Consider the following 17,197-nt stretch of genomic DNA (forward strand, 5'->3'; position numbering starts at 1 on the left):
ATTTCTCACTTGAATAAAAAGCAGAGCATTAACATTTCACATCTACTGTTCTCATACCTGCATGTCTTTTTTTTTTCTTTTTTTTTCTTTTTTTTTCTTTTTTTTTTTCTTTTTTTTTTTTCTTTTTTTTTGTCTTTATTTCCTAGAGGAGCTACCTGTGGAAGAGACGTTATCTCAGATTTGTATGGAGCTACAGGTATTTTCTTCAACAGCATTTGCCCACTAGTCTTTCAAGTCTGTTTTTCAAGTGCACTGAGACAACCCACTCACATATCAGAGTGGGGAGAAGGAGAATTTGGTGTCACCAGAAAGTTTGTTGAACATTTCTCTTCCACTAACTATTTAATATAATTTTGATTACTCACTTACAAGATGTTTCTGTCACTTTTAACAAGTCACCAGCTGGATTGATTTAACATCCTTCAGTGAGCCTAGCCCTGAGAATCAGAATGTGCAGAGAAAAAATGATTTGTAGATAGGTTCAGCTTTTACATTGACAGAAGAAAAGATACTTTGGCAGGTTGTACAATCATATCTTCTCAAATAAAAAAGCCTAAATGTCTAGGGAGGTTCATGAGAGTAAAAAGTAATTTTGGCACAGAAGTGACTGAATTACTCTCTTGAACATGCTTCTATCACGTTTATTTTAAGCGAGACACAGACAGATTGCCGAGGGTGCAAGGAAGAAATACAAGCATCAGCTGATCACTGAGGAAAATGATTTATAATCAGAGCTTTAATAAATTTGATTTACTTAGTTTATTAGCAAGAGGGACAGCATAGGGCATAATGACTAATTAGCAACGGAGGGAAGCTAAAACCAAATAACACCCGAAGTACATTCACAGTTACGAATGGTGGGCTAATGTTTGTCAGCCATGGGTGAAAAATGTTTGAAATAGCAAATTTCTTAATTTTAAGTCATGACTTGAATACTTTGCAAGAAATCTGATTTCTTATAAATTTAATTGAGAAAAACATAAGTTATTGGACTCAGGTCTACCAGATTTAGAAGCTGTAAGGGTATAGGAGGTCAGACTACACAATCTAGAGACTCGTTTGGACTCATTTTCTATGAGTCTGGGAAAGTCCAAATTGGCTTGGCATACATTAGAAAATGCCAGCATTAATTTATCTGTATTTTCTAATTCCTGCCCAGTTCATGTTCTCCCAAAAAGCTTATTGACTTGTTTTGTATGGAAATATTAATAAAACCAGACTGTATTGACTGTTGTTTGAAAGCTGCTGGGAACAGTGTAGCAACAAGTAGGTGAACACAAAATCTAGAGCAGCTGGTTCTCTGGCGTGTTGTAAAAACTTTGGTTTTCCTCAATGTTGTGAAAACATTTTTTCTTGGCATCCTGGGTTGATAACTTTCTCTCCATCTATGCATAATTTGATTATAAAGACAGCGAAATTGCAAAGGCTCTGAAAACATAAACGTTGAGATCTTGTACAATATTGGAGTGACATAGACACAGCATTGACCATCACTGCAGTGTAAATGCTGAAGTTGTATGTACCTGTGCATGGTGCACAGATTAGTATTGGCAATACTCTGCCAGTATTTTGTCTCTGGGAGTATGTGAACTGGAATAATTTATTTTCAGCAGAACATACAAAAAACAGCCATTTATAAGGGAAGAAAACTCTACTAAAAAAACATACAGAGAGAAGCTTGTAGGGTTAGTCTCCCATTGCCATTGTGTTACCAGAGCCATGTACATTTTTAAAATTAAATACAAATGAAAGAAGAGAAAAACTTAGTTTAACCTGCCATAGCTTTGTATTCAATGCAAGAACACAGCAGATACTCAATGCAGGAGAAAATGGAAGGAAATATTTTTTTTAATTGTGTGGTTGATTTGTTAACAAACAAGCAAAAATAACTCCTTCAAAATAATAATTAAAAACCCCCACACTGTTGATTTGTTTTGTGTGACAGTATTGTTAAAGCCAGAGTACCTTGAGTGGGGCTTGAAAGATGCAGTCCCAGGGAACAGCCCAGCAGTGGGTATGTGAATGGAATAGTAAGAATCGCATTTGGTGATAATTTTAATTGCTGGGTTTTGGTCTGAGGAGCTGAGTCCTTGGGATTTGACCTGCACCACTAGTGTTGCTCAGCTCTTGTCCTGTGTGTAGCAGTAGGACTCTCACAGTTAGCAGTAAGCATTTTCCCTTTCCTTCCTTCCTTCCTCCCTTCCTCCCTTCCTCCCTTCCTCCCTTCCTTCCTCCCTTCCTCCTTCCTCCCTTCCTCCCTTCCTCCCTTCCTTCCTTCCTCCCTTCCTCCCTTCCTCCCTTCCTCCCTTCCTCCCTTCCTCCCTCCCTCCCTCCCTCCCTCCCTTCCTCCCTCCCTTCCTCCCTTCCTTCCTCCCTTCCTTCCTCCCTTCCTCCCTTTCTTCCTTCCTCCCTATCTCCCTCCCTTCCTCCCTCCCTTCCTCCCTTCCTCCCTCCCTTCCTCCCTTCCTTCCTCCCTTCCTTCCTCCCTTCCTCCCTTTCTTCCTTCCTCCCTTCCTTCCTCCCTTCCTTCCTCCCTTCCTCCCTTTCTTCCTTCCTCCCTATCTCCCTCCCTTCCTCCCTCCCTTCCTCCCTTCCTTCCTCCCTTCCTTCCTCCCTCCCTTCCTTCCTTCCTTCCTTCCTTCCTTCCTTCCTTCCTTCCTTCCTTCCTTCCTTCCTTCCTTCCTTCCTTCCTTCCTTCCTTCCTTCCTTCCTTCCTTCCTTCCTTCCCTCCCTCCCTCCCTCCCTCCCTTCCTCCCTCCTTTTCTCCCTCCCTCCTTTTCTCCCTCCCTTCTTCCCTTCTTTCCTCCCTCCCTCCCTTTCTCCGTCCCTTCCCTCCTTCCTTCCCTCCTTCCTCTGTTATCAGTTATTTTACCCCAAATAAAGCTGGTGAGACTTTGGCTTTTATTCTTTAAAACCCTCGTATTTTAGCTCAATGAGTGTCAACTACACTATTGGAGAGCAATTCCTGCCTTCCTCTCCATAATATCCAAAAGTTTCAGAACCAATAAAATAGAAAAATAGTCATCATACACCTATTCCTAGTACGGCTTATATTAATAATGCATCTTCTTTGAAAGCTATGTTTTCAGTTTATGATGTAAGAGGCAGCTTACTAAGAAAAAAAAAAAAAACAAACCCAAAACCAAAACATACAGCACATAAAATTGAGTGCAGTAAGTAAGGTAGTGCCATGACTCTATAAAGAGAAATTTTTGGGAGAATGTTTTGTCTACCAGCATCCCTCTGATTTTTCCAGTACTGGAATCGGTACTGGAGCTTGTACCATTTTGGACAAATCATTACAAAGGAATGGCACCCAAACAATGTAATCTCAGTGACAATTTCTGTGTTATCCACACAAGCATTTTCTCTGTTTCTCTCACACAGATAATTTGCTTTTAATCATGGCTTAGTTTGCAGCATCACCGATCTGGAAACTACCTGCATAATAAAATGTGAAAAACAAGCAGGTTTTCAGCTAGATTGCAGTCCTAGGGAATAAAAGACCTGGCCAAGAACAGATAAGCAGTTCCTCTGATATTATTTCTGGAGTGTTTCTGGTCGTATTACTGGTTTCATGGAAGCAGTAGGGACCCTAGGAATAGATGAAGGCTCAGTTACGACATATACTTCATGGGCTGCAGAGCTTTAACACTGAGTTGCAACCTAGAGTTGGAGGGCACAGAGGGCCCCAGTGTGTTGTAGTGTGGGAGAGAAGCAACAGCAAACTCCAGGATATATTGAGAACACACTGTTTTGTGTTTGTTGCTCGTTCCCCCCCCCAACAAATCACCCATCTGGGATCTTAGTGTGACATGGCTGAGAAGGCTTCTTTTACTATCAGGAAGGGGATGACTGGCTGTGGTCTATGATTTCAGAGCATCCAGCACCATCTGCTGGATAATTTGAAAGCGGCTTTGGGTTTTTTTTTCCCTCAATAACTACATCTGCAGTAAAACGTTTGCAAAAATTGAGGCTGTTCCCACTTCTTGCTCATCAATTGTGTAACTGAGATGCATTGAGCTAAAATGTGAGGATTTTGAAGAGCAAGAGCAAAAGTCTCACCAGCTTTATTTGGGGTAAAATAACTAAAAATTCTAGCTTTTATATTAATTTTAAAATAAGAGGATTTTTTTTTGTTTTTGTTGTTGCTGTTCTTCCTAAAAGGAGTTAATCTAACATATTAACTGATTTTCCTTATTTTCACTGTCTTGATCTCAAAATGTCCTTTCTCTCCTCCAGCTGTTGAGCAATCCAGAGAAGATAGCAGAACAGATAAGCAAGGACCTTGCCTGGCTTTGCTCCCACCTCCTCACCCTGTGGACCCAGTTCCTGGAAGTAGCAACTCTCCATCCGGAAGTCACAGCTTATCTGACTCAGGAACATCACATGCTAAGGGTAATGTTAAGAAGTCAAAAGCGAGTTCAGTAATGGTAACCTCTGGATAGACATTAATAATTTATCTGGATACATATTTCCAATACTGTTCTGCCCATATGAATTTTTACTGGAGTTGGGGTTAGCAGGAAAAGAGGTGAAGAAGAGGTGAAGCACAGGATTCAAAATCACAGATTTCAGTTTCTGGAATGAAGGCTGTTGCTTTTATGGGACCCAGGATCCTGTGCAAAATGAGAGCACTTTGAACACCAGAATCTGATGTGGAACAAGTGGAAGAAGTAGATATCACCTGTACTTACTAGATATCCATAAATCATAAACATTTGTTTTAAAAAACACAAGCATTGCAATGAAAAAGAATAAAAAAGATTATTTTATCTAAACTTACTTCTTTCACAAAACTAACATGTGGAATATTGATTTATTCTTCTTGTGGTTTAACCCCACATGGCAATTAAGCACCACACAGCCACTCGCTCATTCCCCTACACTGGAGTGGGAGAGAGAATCAGAAGAGTAAAAGAGAGAAAACTTGTGGATTGAGATAAAGACAGTTTAATAAGTAAAGCAAAAGCCACACACACAAGCAAAGTAAAACAAGCAATTCATTCACTGCTTTCCATGGGCGGGCAGGTGTTCAGCCACCCCCAGGAAAGCCAGGCTCCATCACACGTGATGGTGACTTGGGAAGAGAAACATCATCACTCTGAATACCCCCCTGTTCCTTCTTCTTCTCTCAGCTTTATAAGCTGAGCATGATGTCGTATGATATGGAATATCCCTTTGGTCACTTGGGGTAAGATGTTCCAGCTGTGTCCTCTCCCATCTCCTTGTACACTCCTAGGCTACTCGCTGTCAGGACAATGTGAGGAGCAGAAATGGCCTTGACTCTGTGTAAGCACTGCTCAGCAGTAACTAAAGCATCCCTGTGTTATCCCCACTGTTTTCAGCACAAATCCAAAGCCTAGCACCATATTGGCTACTATGAAGAATATTAACTCTACCCCAGCAAAAACCAACACTGTTCTCTTTACTATGTCACACATGTATGCATATATACATATATAGTTCTTGCCGTCCCCCTAGTGAGGTGCACGCAACAAAATATTAATACTATTCACATGTGGAAATTGTTTCTTGTACTTGATAATAAAGAAGGCAGAAAAGCATTTGTCTTTTGAGCTAACTATCAGATCTGCTTATCTGATGCATGCTGGGTCTTCCATTAGGATGTTTTTGGTTATTGACCAGACATCAATTCAGCACATCACCTGAGCTGAACTCATAGTCTGAACTAATCATTAGAGGAAAGGCTAAGATTTACCTTGCTTAGCTTTAGGCATCTACAGTGTAGTATTGACCTTCCAGCTTATGTTCTGGTTCCTGTTAAAGTTATTGGAGGCCTGGTTATTCTCTAGAGTAATAAGAGAAACTCTGGTTGGTGAACCCAAGAGCATGGTGTGAGCTTGCAAAAAGGAAGCATAAAATTCAGGAAGAGGTGACTAAGTGGCTGATGCTGAGACTGGGTCTCCCTTGACTCTAAGAGGAACTGTGTGGCTTTCAGCCAAAGGAACCAATTCTGTATGCTCCCAGGCCCAGCAAGGTGAATCACAGCCTGTGGTTCCAACTTCGATTGATGTTGACTGCCTGCTTGGTCTTTGACAAATTATACAACTTCATGTGCTTCAGTTCCTCCTCATGTAAGCTCTGTGTAATTAAAATTTTCCAGCTCTGGAAAACAGTTTGAGAGCTCCAGATGAAAAGTCATACTATTAAGGTAGAATCTTTTTGAAGGGATGCTAGTCCTTTTTTTCAGAAGGGCTGTTTGTTGAGGCACAGCTGGGGTTTAGGGAGATGCAGAGATGCTATGACATATACATTTTGCTGCTATATTCTAACACTGTATCAGAGGTCACTTTTACAAATATTATTAGTAATGTATGGGCTGCAGTTTAACAGCTTAGTACACTTGATTACATATTATGCTTGATTCATTGAAACTCAAAGCTTATTCCAGGGAAGATAGCAGCACTGAATTTTTTATAGCTTATTTCACACTCTGTGCTCTGCCAGCTACTTCAGATCTGTGACTCTTTTGTAATTGATTATCCAACACTGAACAGATGTAATGTCCATGAAGAGAATTGAAGAGCTCTCATTTGTAAGGATGATGACATAGGCAGATACATTTCTACCATGAAAGGGCTTATTCTCCTCTGGGCTGATATTGAAGAGTTACTTTACTCTCTTGGGAGTCACTGTGGATGTTCCCATAGAAGAAATGATCAATTATGAATTGTCCTGATTCAGTAACCCATTCCACTGCTGCCACATGATTTTCATGATGAGAAAGGAACAAGTCTTCCCCATTTTAAGATTACAGGGGAAAATGTTAAATTTGACAGTTTTTAGAAAAGTAGACAGGAGATGCACATAAGAAAATCTTGACTTATTGTCAAGGGACACTTCTTACCTCCCAGCAAAATATACAACACCACCAACTGCATTGTGCTGGACTGGGAAAGTAAAGTAGAACTGAGCTCTTTTTTTCTTTCTGTCACCAGAGTAGTGCAAAACAGATGGAGCATACTGAGGAATCTGGTTCTGACAGTCACTGGTCTGTCATTAGCTTGATTGTACTTGGCACCTTTCATCAGATCTTAGGTTTAACTTGTGTGTTTCTCCCTCAGGTGAGGAGATTCTCAGAAGCCTTCTTCTGTACCGAGCACCAGAAACCCACTGTGCTCACGTTTCAGGAAGGCCTGTAAGTAAAATAAACCGTTAATGCTCCTCTGTCATGGGAATGAATGAAAATGTAGTTTAAAAGATTTTTCTGCTGGCCATGGAGCAGTTAGGTTTTAGAGAAGCCACTGGATCTGTCCTACCTCTGTATTGTAAAATCATCAAAATCAGTGTCAGAAGTGACTCCAGTCAGGCTCCAAACATTGTTAATTTCAAGATTTCTGTATTCTAGGGATATGGTGCATGAGATTCTCTCCCCGACACATCTTCTCAGTTGCAATTGTGTTCATTTCTTTTCAGAGCACATTTTCACCAACACCGTCACCTTCAGGACAGGTAGAAATATTTTTGATGCCTTTAATTAACTTCCTAAACCCACAAAATAAGATCCAGTGGCACTTTTAATGGCAAATGACTGCTGACAATCAAGAAAAGCTTAAAAGTTCTATTTTATCTCTTTATCAATGATCTGGATGAGGGGTTTGAGTGCACCTTTAGTAAGTTTGCAAATGACACCAAGTTGGGCAGGAATATTGATCTGCTGGAGGGTAGGAAGGATCTACAGGGAGATCTGGACCAGAAGGATCAACGGGCTAAGGCCAATTATATGAGGTTCAACAAGGCCAAGTGCCAGGTCCTGCACTTGGGTCACAACAACCCCAGGCAGCGCTACAGCCTCAGGGAAGAGTGGCTGGAAAGTATCTGGGGGAAAAGACCTGGGGGTGTTTAATGACAGCAGGCTGAACATGAGCCAGTGTGTTTCCAGGTGGCCAAAAAGGCCAACAGCATCCTGGCTTGTATCAAGAATACTGTGGCCAACAGGTCCAGGGCAGTGATCATCTGGTGAGGCCACACCTCAAATCCTGTGTTCAGTTTTGGGCCCCTCACTACAAGGAAGGCCTTGAGGTGCTGGAGTGAGTTCAGAGAAGTGAACGGAGCTGGAGTAGGGGCTGGAGCACAAGCCTGATGAGGAGCAGCTGAGGAAACTAGGACTGTTTAGCCTGGAGAAAAAAAGGATGAGGAGAGACCTTCTCATTCTCTACAATTAACTGAAAGGAGTTTGTATGATGAAGGGTGTTGGTCTCTTCACCCAAGTAGCGATAGGATGAGAAGGAATGACTTCAAGTTGCACCAGGGGAGGTTTAGATTGGATATTAGAAAAAAACTTCTTCATGGAAAGGGTTGTCAGGCATTGGAACAGGCTGCCCAGGGCAGTGGTGGAGTCACCATCCCTGGAGATGTTTAAAAATGAGGTTCTTAGGGACATGGTTTAGTGCCTGGAGCAGCTGGAGTCGATGATCTTGAGGATGTCTTCCAACTAAAATGATTCTATGATCCTCTGATCCTATGATTTAAACATTTGCTTTATGCCATCCTTAACATATTCTTTTGGGGAATAGGCAGTCATGGATTTCTTTTCATGTTTAGTCCAGCCTTACTTTCTATAGCAGGAAGTATCTTTAAATGTAGACTGGAGCATTAAGCAGCCGGTACAAAGCTGTGAATGTTCACTTGATGTAGCAGTGGAAGACAGGAATGGAATATAACACCACGTTATCTGGAGAAACCATGGGTGTGATATAAGCTCAAATCTGATAGTCTATTGACCAAGAATCAACAGTGCAAAACAGTCTGGGAAAACAAATGTTGCATTGGTCTGAATTCATAAAAATATGTTATAAAACATTGGCAAGGTAAGCATTTCCTTCTGCTTGACACTTTTTACTTGGAGCCAAGCTGGAGAGTATGAAGAGACAGTTTTACAGCTACACCAGGGCAAATCCTGCCTCCAGTTTTAGCCAATGATTGGGACTAGAGTACATGGATATAAGGAAGAAATTATTTATTATGAAGGTGGTGAAACACTGGAACAAGTTGCCTGGAGATTAGGCTTTAGTCAGCTGTCTGGCCTTTATTCTAGCTGATTTATACACATATTTTGCAGGATTCAATCCTGCCAAGAACCTTCTTGCCTCGATCCTCTCAGAACTTCAGCTGCAACTACCAAAAAACCAGAGAAAGAATGTTTTTGTTTTTCAAATAAAAATAGAGCCTAATTGTTTTATTTGGATGCTAGTTTACTGAACCAACCATTTTCCAAAAGTCCTGAGCTTCTAAAAGCCATGTCTCACTCCAGAAAGGTCCACTGGCTGCATAATGCTTCAGAGAACCCGGATACTTTGCCTTGTCCAGATTTGGATATATAAGATTATTGGATGGGGAGGTGTGTATTAACGATCCAGCTTTAGGAATATGGAGCCAGGATTTGCCCAGAGAGGTGGTGGTTGCCCCGTCCATGAAGGCATCCCAGGCCAGGCTGGATAAGGCTCTGAACAACCTGATCTGGTTGAAGAAGTCCCTGCTCATTGCAGGGGGTTGGATTAGATGACCTTTGAAAATCCCTTCCGACCCAAACCATTCTATGATTATATGATTGTACAGTAATACTCAGGACCTGACCCTTGAAGGCAGAGTTCAAAGAAAGATGCTCAGATTTGAATTTCTGAGCAATGAGAGATGTCTGGACTATATGTGCACAGAAACAGCCCCTCCATGGTGGGGACCACAGCACTAGCAGTGTGGAAATCCATCTTTCAGAAGGAGCTTAAAGGTCATGACATCAAGTCCTGTGAGGATGATGAGGCTTAAGTGAGACATGTGCTTCTGACCTTGCGAAAAGAAGAAAATTACTTTCTCAGACCTGTCACTAGGGACATTAGGGCTGATTCAGTGTTAGCAAAAAGGGCCATGACTTCATTAGCAGATGGGTTCTACAAGGCTACCTTTTTCTTCCAAATTAGAGCAACACCAGCTGTGCTCACTTTGTCCTCTCATGTCAGGTTTTAAGTGAGCTATGTAAAAGAAAAAACACACATCAAGATCATCATGTGAGGGCACAGACACTCATGGCCTTATTCAAGCAAACCTAACCCTGCACAGGGGGAAGCCTAATTGCATGAAATGCTTTTATTTCTTCTAGCAGCCACAGAACTAGCCTGTTTCTTACAGAAAAACAATTTTTTCCTCATTAATTATCAAGGAGACTGAGTAAAAGAAAAAAAAAAGGTGAAATAGTTAACAGCTTTGACATTTGGCCTATAGTAAATTAGGTCTTTGTGGGCTTCATGGCAGAGTTATCTTTTCTTTTTGATTGTGCATTTAGAAAAGCAGTGTCTTGGCTGCCAAAGTATTATTAATGTTAGGGGTGGCAGTAGTGAGTATTAACTGGGTTCACAGAGGCTCCAGGTGAGATGAGCTCCCAATGTCCCAGGTGCTGTAAAATCGCCTCAAAGAGTAACAGGGTTTTTTTCCCCCAGTTCCCTCTTGCTTCTTACCAGACAAGAGGGTTTTTTTTTCTTCCTGCACTGTTGTTGTAAGTTCTGTGCGATGCCTACATGCCTGGCAGCCTTTGACTGCTAGGACAGGAGAGGACACACCATTTTCATTAGGCTGGGTATTGCACAGAGTGAGAGCCTCTAGCAGGTGACATATCCTTCCAATATTTTACAGAGAAAATATTTTTTTCTCACACCTTTCAATATCAATGATTCATCTTTTGTGCCAGAGTTTGGTCTCGAAGCAGTCTTACTTTATTATTTTTACATGTGGTCTTTAGTAAAGTGCTGCTACTATTAATTAGTGTGTCAGTGATAACTGAATTATGATGCTAAGAGTTAACTCCAAATACCCAGGTGTTGCTGCAGGCCAGAATGAGCAGTTAGCTATTTGTGACTCCTGTCTGAGTCATGTTTTAGCAAACCAGGACTTGTTTCTCTTTGATGAAAAAATAACTGGCCTACAGGTAAGAGCAAATGACAGACAGCAACAGTTATGTTCTGAAGTTGAAGCTGAACAAGTTATTTGTGTCTGGACATAGGAATATTCGATGCTGGCATGAACCTGCTGTTTGAGTTTTGCTTCATAATGTGTAAAGTGTGTCCAATTAATTGCCACATGGTGATGATATGCTTTTTGCCAATGCTAATCAGAAATATTTCCATTTTGCTGTCTTTTGGATCTTTGCAGAATTCCTTCCAGCTAGCCATCCATGAAAAGCTTTTTTGTCTTCCTATTTATTCTTTAGGATAAACAGACTAATTGATCAAAGAGTCAACACAAATTAACAAACTTTGTATTTGACATTTTCCCCACCTTTTCGGGAAGATGTTTAGATAGGAAGCTCATCAGAACTAAAAATTATTGTATTTATTATAGCTGAACCCACATTCATGTGCTAATTTAATGTCACTGATGAAAGCCAGGTAGTGTTTTACATAATCCAAAAGATGGAAATGGTCTTTCTAGTTTTGCCAACAGGCAGAAGCTGAACTGATGTGTCCAAGCTTTTCCAGATGCATTAGGTATGTATATCACAGTGCTCTGAGGCATGGTATAAGTGATATAGAGGGCCTGCCATACATCCTTCTAGGATGTATTGCTCAATCAAATTTTTGATTATTACTTCCTGTATTTGGGTTTTGAAAGCCTTGCCACAGACAGAGTGGCAGACCTCTTTTCCTGACTGAAAGGCCAGCTGAGGGATCCAGCCTCAGCCAGTTTTTGCCGTGAAGGTGTATGCAAGTTCAATTTATTTCTAACTGAGAGACAGAAATCAACTCGCAAAAACCTCCTAGGAGAGCTGAGTATCCCCCAGGTAGACAATATTGACTTCTTTCCTTTCAAGCACATTGTGTTGTCCTCTGCCTACATATCCAGCTCGGCTGCCAGACTTGCAGGAGTAATGGAGAAACAGCATGGTAACTACTCAAACACTCAAATTATTTTGTACTTTGCTGCCAGGATCCAAAGTCATGGACAGATTTCTACAGAAATTCGTAATTCGGAGTACTTCACCAGCATGCCTCCACTTCCGGCAGAATGCCTCGACATAGATGGGGACTGGAACACTCTCCCAGTAATCTTTGAAGATAGGTACATGGACATGCCTTGCAAAGGTGAGTGGAACCCCACAAGGTACAGCTTCATGAGCCAGCTTGAGCTGAGAGAGGTTCACTTCCCCAGCCCAAGGTAAGAAATCTCACATCCCCTGGACCAGCTCTGGCTTGAATCAGTGTGATCTACTGTGTAATATAGGTAAATTCTTCTGTTTTCCCTACTAGCAAACTAGAGTGTTTCCTGTAGCTTCATATTTCTTAACTTCAAAGTAAGCCATTTAGTTACAAGAGATGGAGGAGAAATATAGAAAGAAAACAAGATCTTTTGGAATTTTTTTATGGTACCAATTTAAAAAGAAAAACAGCACTGTGAATATCATACCTAGTGTGACATCTAGTGGTAAGAAAACTCAGAACAGAAAACATGATTTCAGCATAAAGCCGAACACTGTCCCTGAAAGGCAGCATTGCTTTCCAAAAAAATATTCTCCCCTTGAGTACTCAAATCAAATTTTTAATTAAGAGTTATTAGTTCTGCAGATTTGTAGTAAAAACTCATAGCCATTTGTTCCCTTTACTTTTTATTCAACTACTACAATTAGCAAGGAAGCAATATGTATTAATGTTATAGGTGACCACAGTCTAGTGTGTATGCCTTGTGGTCCAAAATTTTTACTCTTCCAGAGTTACCAAATTGCCTAAATGTTGACAATGCTCATTACAGATATTTAAACTATTTAAGTGAGTATTAAACTGACTCACAAGCAAGAGTTGAACAATGTTTTATGACAGCAGGAATACAAAGAAGTGTCATCTTTGTTTCTCTTACCTATGCTGTAAAAACTAGCAGTTTAGATATAATTATACTGAAGAAAGTATATTTTATTTATATTGTCTTCTATGGTTTAACTATAACTGTTTAGTGAGTAATTCTAGTAATTCTAGTGAAATTCACACTCGCATTTGTAATGTGCCTCTAATCTATGTATAATTTATATAATATAAATATACATAGCTTTTTAGACCTTACAATCGCTTAGCAAAGTCCCACACCACCGTGCAGCAATTTCTTGTGTTCTTGCAGGTACCACTTCCTTTTTTCTTCCTTTCTTGCAGATCAGAATTTGGAAGTTTTCCCAGATTTTGAGGTTCCTGTAAATATTCAAACAGAAGTAAGAGATGACAAAGAAGACTTTGCATCAAATGATGCTACTGCATTAATGAAAGGAGACTTTGGGAAAGGTACTCTGTTAATACACACAGACAGGATAAATGGGAATCCTTCCTGCATATACAGCAGTACTGAAGGTGCTGCTTATACAGCTAAGGGTTTAAACCAGTGCTCCACATCTCAGGTACGTACAGTGAACGAAGAAGGCCAAAGGAAACATGAACATATTTTTGCTTCAGGTACGGAAACTACTTCTGATTCAGAGCCAGGCAATGCAGAATGCACATCAGAAGACTTTAAAACACCTGAGGAAGTTTTATTAAAAAACAAGAGACTTGCGGTAGATGTTACCTATCATGATACGAAACCTAGCAATAAGGATTCCCATAAAAGTGAGTCCACATTAACTGTTAGTGCTCAGTATGAGTGTGGAGCATGTGGAACTGATGACTTGAAAGACAGGACTGAATTACATAAAATAGAGGAATCTAGTCATCCGGAGAATAATTTCACTTCATCTGAGCTTGCACTGAATGAATTAACCAATCTTGAAAAAACAGGAGATCCAGACACCAAGGCTCTGCTCCCTGTTTTGAAAGGTTTGCCCACACACAGCTTTGAAGCGAAATTGTCTGCAAAGGACCAACGAGGTGAGGAGTGTGAAGAATTTACCGTGATGTCAGGGGTTATAAAAAGATCCTCCTCTATAATATCTGATTCAGGCATAGAAAGTGAACCAAGTTCAGTGGCATGGTCTGATGCTCGTAGCCGGGCATTGGAGCTGCCCAGTGATCGGGAGATCCTGCACCACTTGGTACGAAGGCACGCCATCCACCGAAATTCCCTGGAGGGTGGCCACACAGAAAGCAATACCAGCTTGCCCAGTGGGATCCAAGCATCGCTCACATCCATCAGCTCTTTGCCCTTTGAGGAAGAGGAGAAGGAAGTGGAGCTTAACAAACTGACAAAATCTGTCTCGGCTCCTCAGATCAGCAGCCCAGAAGAGCCTGCAGAGGAGGTGGATATATCCAAACACAGTGAAGATTCAGAAGGAAACTTGAAAAGTCCCACAGATACAGAGGATAGAGATGTAAAGTTAACCGTAGACTTTTCTGAGTGTCAAATCACTGCTGAAAATGGACAACTAGAATCAAGAGGACATGCCAAACCCTCCATGAAACACAGTAGCAGTAACACTGAGTTACAAGAGGAGGAGGAGAAGGAAGGTTTACCAGAGACCTACCATAGTTTGGAAAATGCAAAACCACCCATCTGTCCAAAGCATCTCCGAGACAATGGCTCTGAGTGCCAGTCACTGGACACCAACGGTGAATGCCACTTAAAAACACCAAAGCCTTGCAATTACTTGGACAAAAATGTAGATAAGTTTGATACATGCACTGAGGATCCAAAAGACAAAGTTAAGCTGGATAGTTCAAATATACAACAAGGCTTTTACTCCAATAGCAGAACTTCAGGAGAGGAGAGTTTCTCACAAAGCATGAAGCTGGTAACAGATTTTTGTTATCCTGTTCCAGCTCCTTCAGAGACTTCAAAAGACTTTGTCTCAATGCAAGGACAGTGTGGTAGCTCTCTTGCTGATGACAGCCCAGCAGCATATGCAGAAATGCAGGGGTTACAAGAAATTGAGCTCAATGACTCACCTGCCTCAGCAGACTCTGCTGCTGGATCCTACAAGGCTGAATATCCTCAGGAACCCAACAGTCAAGAGCATAAACTTGTAGCTAATGGCACCGGGTTTCATTTGGCAACAACAGAGGGAGTAGCCCTGGAAAGCAGAAAGGCTGTTGATGTGGTTAACCTGTCCGTCTCTTGCACAGCCACGTGTCTTCCCTTTTCTTCTGTGCTTAAAGAAACCCCTGCTATGGTTGGCTTCTCTGCAAAGCAGGCTGCATTCCCCATCACACGCCAGCCTCTCGGCTCTTTTGGAGTTGTCTCTCCTAATTCAAATGAGATGGATGAAGACACCAATGAGAGGATGATGAAGTAAGAATGTCTAATTACTTTCTTCATTAGTGCCACTGTAATGTCAAGAGACCCTGGCAAAATTCAGGGCCCTAACACAGTAAACACACTGCAAGAGTGTCAAACTCATTTTCACCAGGGGCCACATCAGCCTCATGGTTGCCTTCAAGAAGCAGAATGTAATTTTAGGACTGTAGAAGAGGAGGAGTAGTGAAAATGAGTTTTACATCCCTGGCATACTGTAAGCTTGCCTTTAGAGACATCTGCTGCCTGAAGAATTACAGTGTAAATAAGCCAATTAGGCAAATGGTTTATATAAAATAAATAAATTATGACAACACTGAGAGACTGAGATTGTAAAAGACATTAGGTCCTTAATCCTCATGAAAAACAGTGAGATTTATTAGTAGGTGTCTAAATAATCTTTAAGATTTGGCCCTCCTTCATGAAGTCAAGGTTACCCAGACTTGATCATTGATCCCAGATACTCAATTCAGTATGTCAGTGCCATAACTTGTTTTTTTCTTCTGCTTAAATAATTGCACTCATTAGCTAAACTAGGAAACAGGAGCAGGGACTGGCTGGTAGGGTCTCAGCTTCAGCTTCTCAAACTAGAAAAATGAGGGAATTTGAATCCTGGGTAGATGGAGAAGAAGCATTATTATTTTGTTTTCTTGCTTCTTTTCCCATGACAAAGGTGCCACATCATGACTTTGATGTCACAGTGGCCCATTTCACAGATTGACACACTATTACATAGATACTTCTGTCATATTTTTGTGTCTCTGCTGTGTTGAGGGAAAACAGTGGCATGGGAATTTCTCAACCCATTCAGCTGCCAAAAATGTTGTCTCTGTATTTAAATTTATTTGCAAACTAAGCTTTTTTTTTTTTTTTTTTTTCCCCACTCTCTTGGGGTTCATTTTATAGACCCTGCTGAAAGTCCTGCATAATCTAACCACAAAATCTGTTCCTTCTTTGTGAAGCAAAATATTTAAGCATGTAGTCATGCATTTGAATGTAGGGCCTCCAGATCCATGGCCTGAATGCTAAATTTTTCGGGTTTGTGTCCCTTTAAAGTCAGTAGATTTGATGTAATTGTTCACTATTGTATCAAGTGTCCTTAAGCTATTCAGGAGCTTTAAAGGTTTATATCTCCTAATCTGGTTCATTACACTTTTCTATGTAATTCTACACTTATGTTGTGATAACTAATTCCTAAAAGCTAAGATTTCCTAAGTCAAAAAGCAACTTAAGAGTTTGGTGCCTTCAGCCAGCACAATGCTTCGGAGTGAATTTGCGTGTCTAATTTTAGGCCTTGACTAGGAAAGGTCTTACCTTAATTCTTTCAGCACTGAGTTGCTTTTCCTCTTAGCTACAAAATACCCTGTTTCCCCAAAAATAAGACTGGGTCTTGTATTTTTTGCTACAAAACTTACTACTTTTTTACATTTATAGCTGCCTGGACACTATTTAAATTTACTTTTTTATGAACTGTAACTAGGGTTTATTTTTGGGGTAAGGCTTGTATGTCGAGCATCCTCACAAATACTGAAATATCATGCTAGGGCTTATTTTTGGGGTAGGTCTTATTTTTGGGAAAGTAGGGTATTTTCAGAAGAACCCAAAACCAAACCAAAACAAAAATATCTACCACCTGAGGTAGATACAGTCTGAGGAATGCGGACAACCCGTCCTACCTGCCTATAAATGCATCTTACGCTAGCAAAATGCTACAATTTGCATTTCAGTATCAATAAGGATGATGAAATTGTTAAAATGCAAAATTGCTAATTCTGTATCTTACTCTTACTGTTATTTGCCACCAGAAAATTATTTTTTGTAAATTCTTCATTCCTCTGATGGGTTTGAGGTACTAATGGGCTTTAGCTATTACCTCTATGTGGACAAATGACTCAGAAGCAGATTTTCTTCCCTGCATTCTGTTGTCTCTCAATCAGAATATGTAAGAAATAGTATCAAGTTCTCTACCTGAAAGCTGATA

The 17,197-nt window shown here is 40.7% G+C and overlaps 1 protein-coding gene across 1 annotated transcript in view; it reads left to right on the plus strand.

Moving 5' to 3' along the window:
- FAM135B (family with sequence similarity 135 member B) overlaps positions 1 to 17,197 on the plus strand; it is a gene marked incomplete at both ends in the record, with an annotated part of 144,170 nt that overhangs the window by 117,237 nt on the left and 9,736 nt on the right. The window contains 5 exons of the mRNA XM_082045143.1: positions 147 to 196; positions 4,243 to 4,398; positions 7,089 to 7,162; positions 11,941 to 12,095; positions 13,152 to 15,213. Coding sequence (XP_081901269.1) covers positions 147 to 196; positions 4,243 to 4,398; positions 7,089 to 7,162; positions 11,941 to 12,095; positions 13,152 to 15,213 — 2,497 coding nt within the window. The remainder of the gene's footprint in view (positions 1 to 146; positions 197 to 4,242; positions 4,399 to 7,088; positions 7,163 to 11,940; positions 12,096 to 13,151; positions 15,214 to 17,197) is intronic.

Source organism: Streptopelia decaocto (assembly GCF_964273445.1).
Source record: "Streptopelia decaocto genome assembly, chromosome: 2".
Lineage (NCBI taxonomy): Eukaryota > Metazoa > Chordata > Aves > Columbiformes > Columbidae > Streptopelia > Streptopelia decaocto.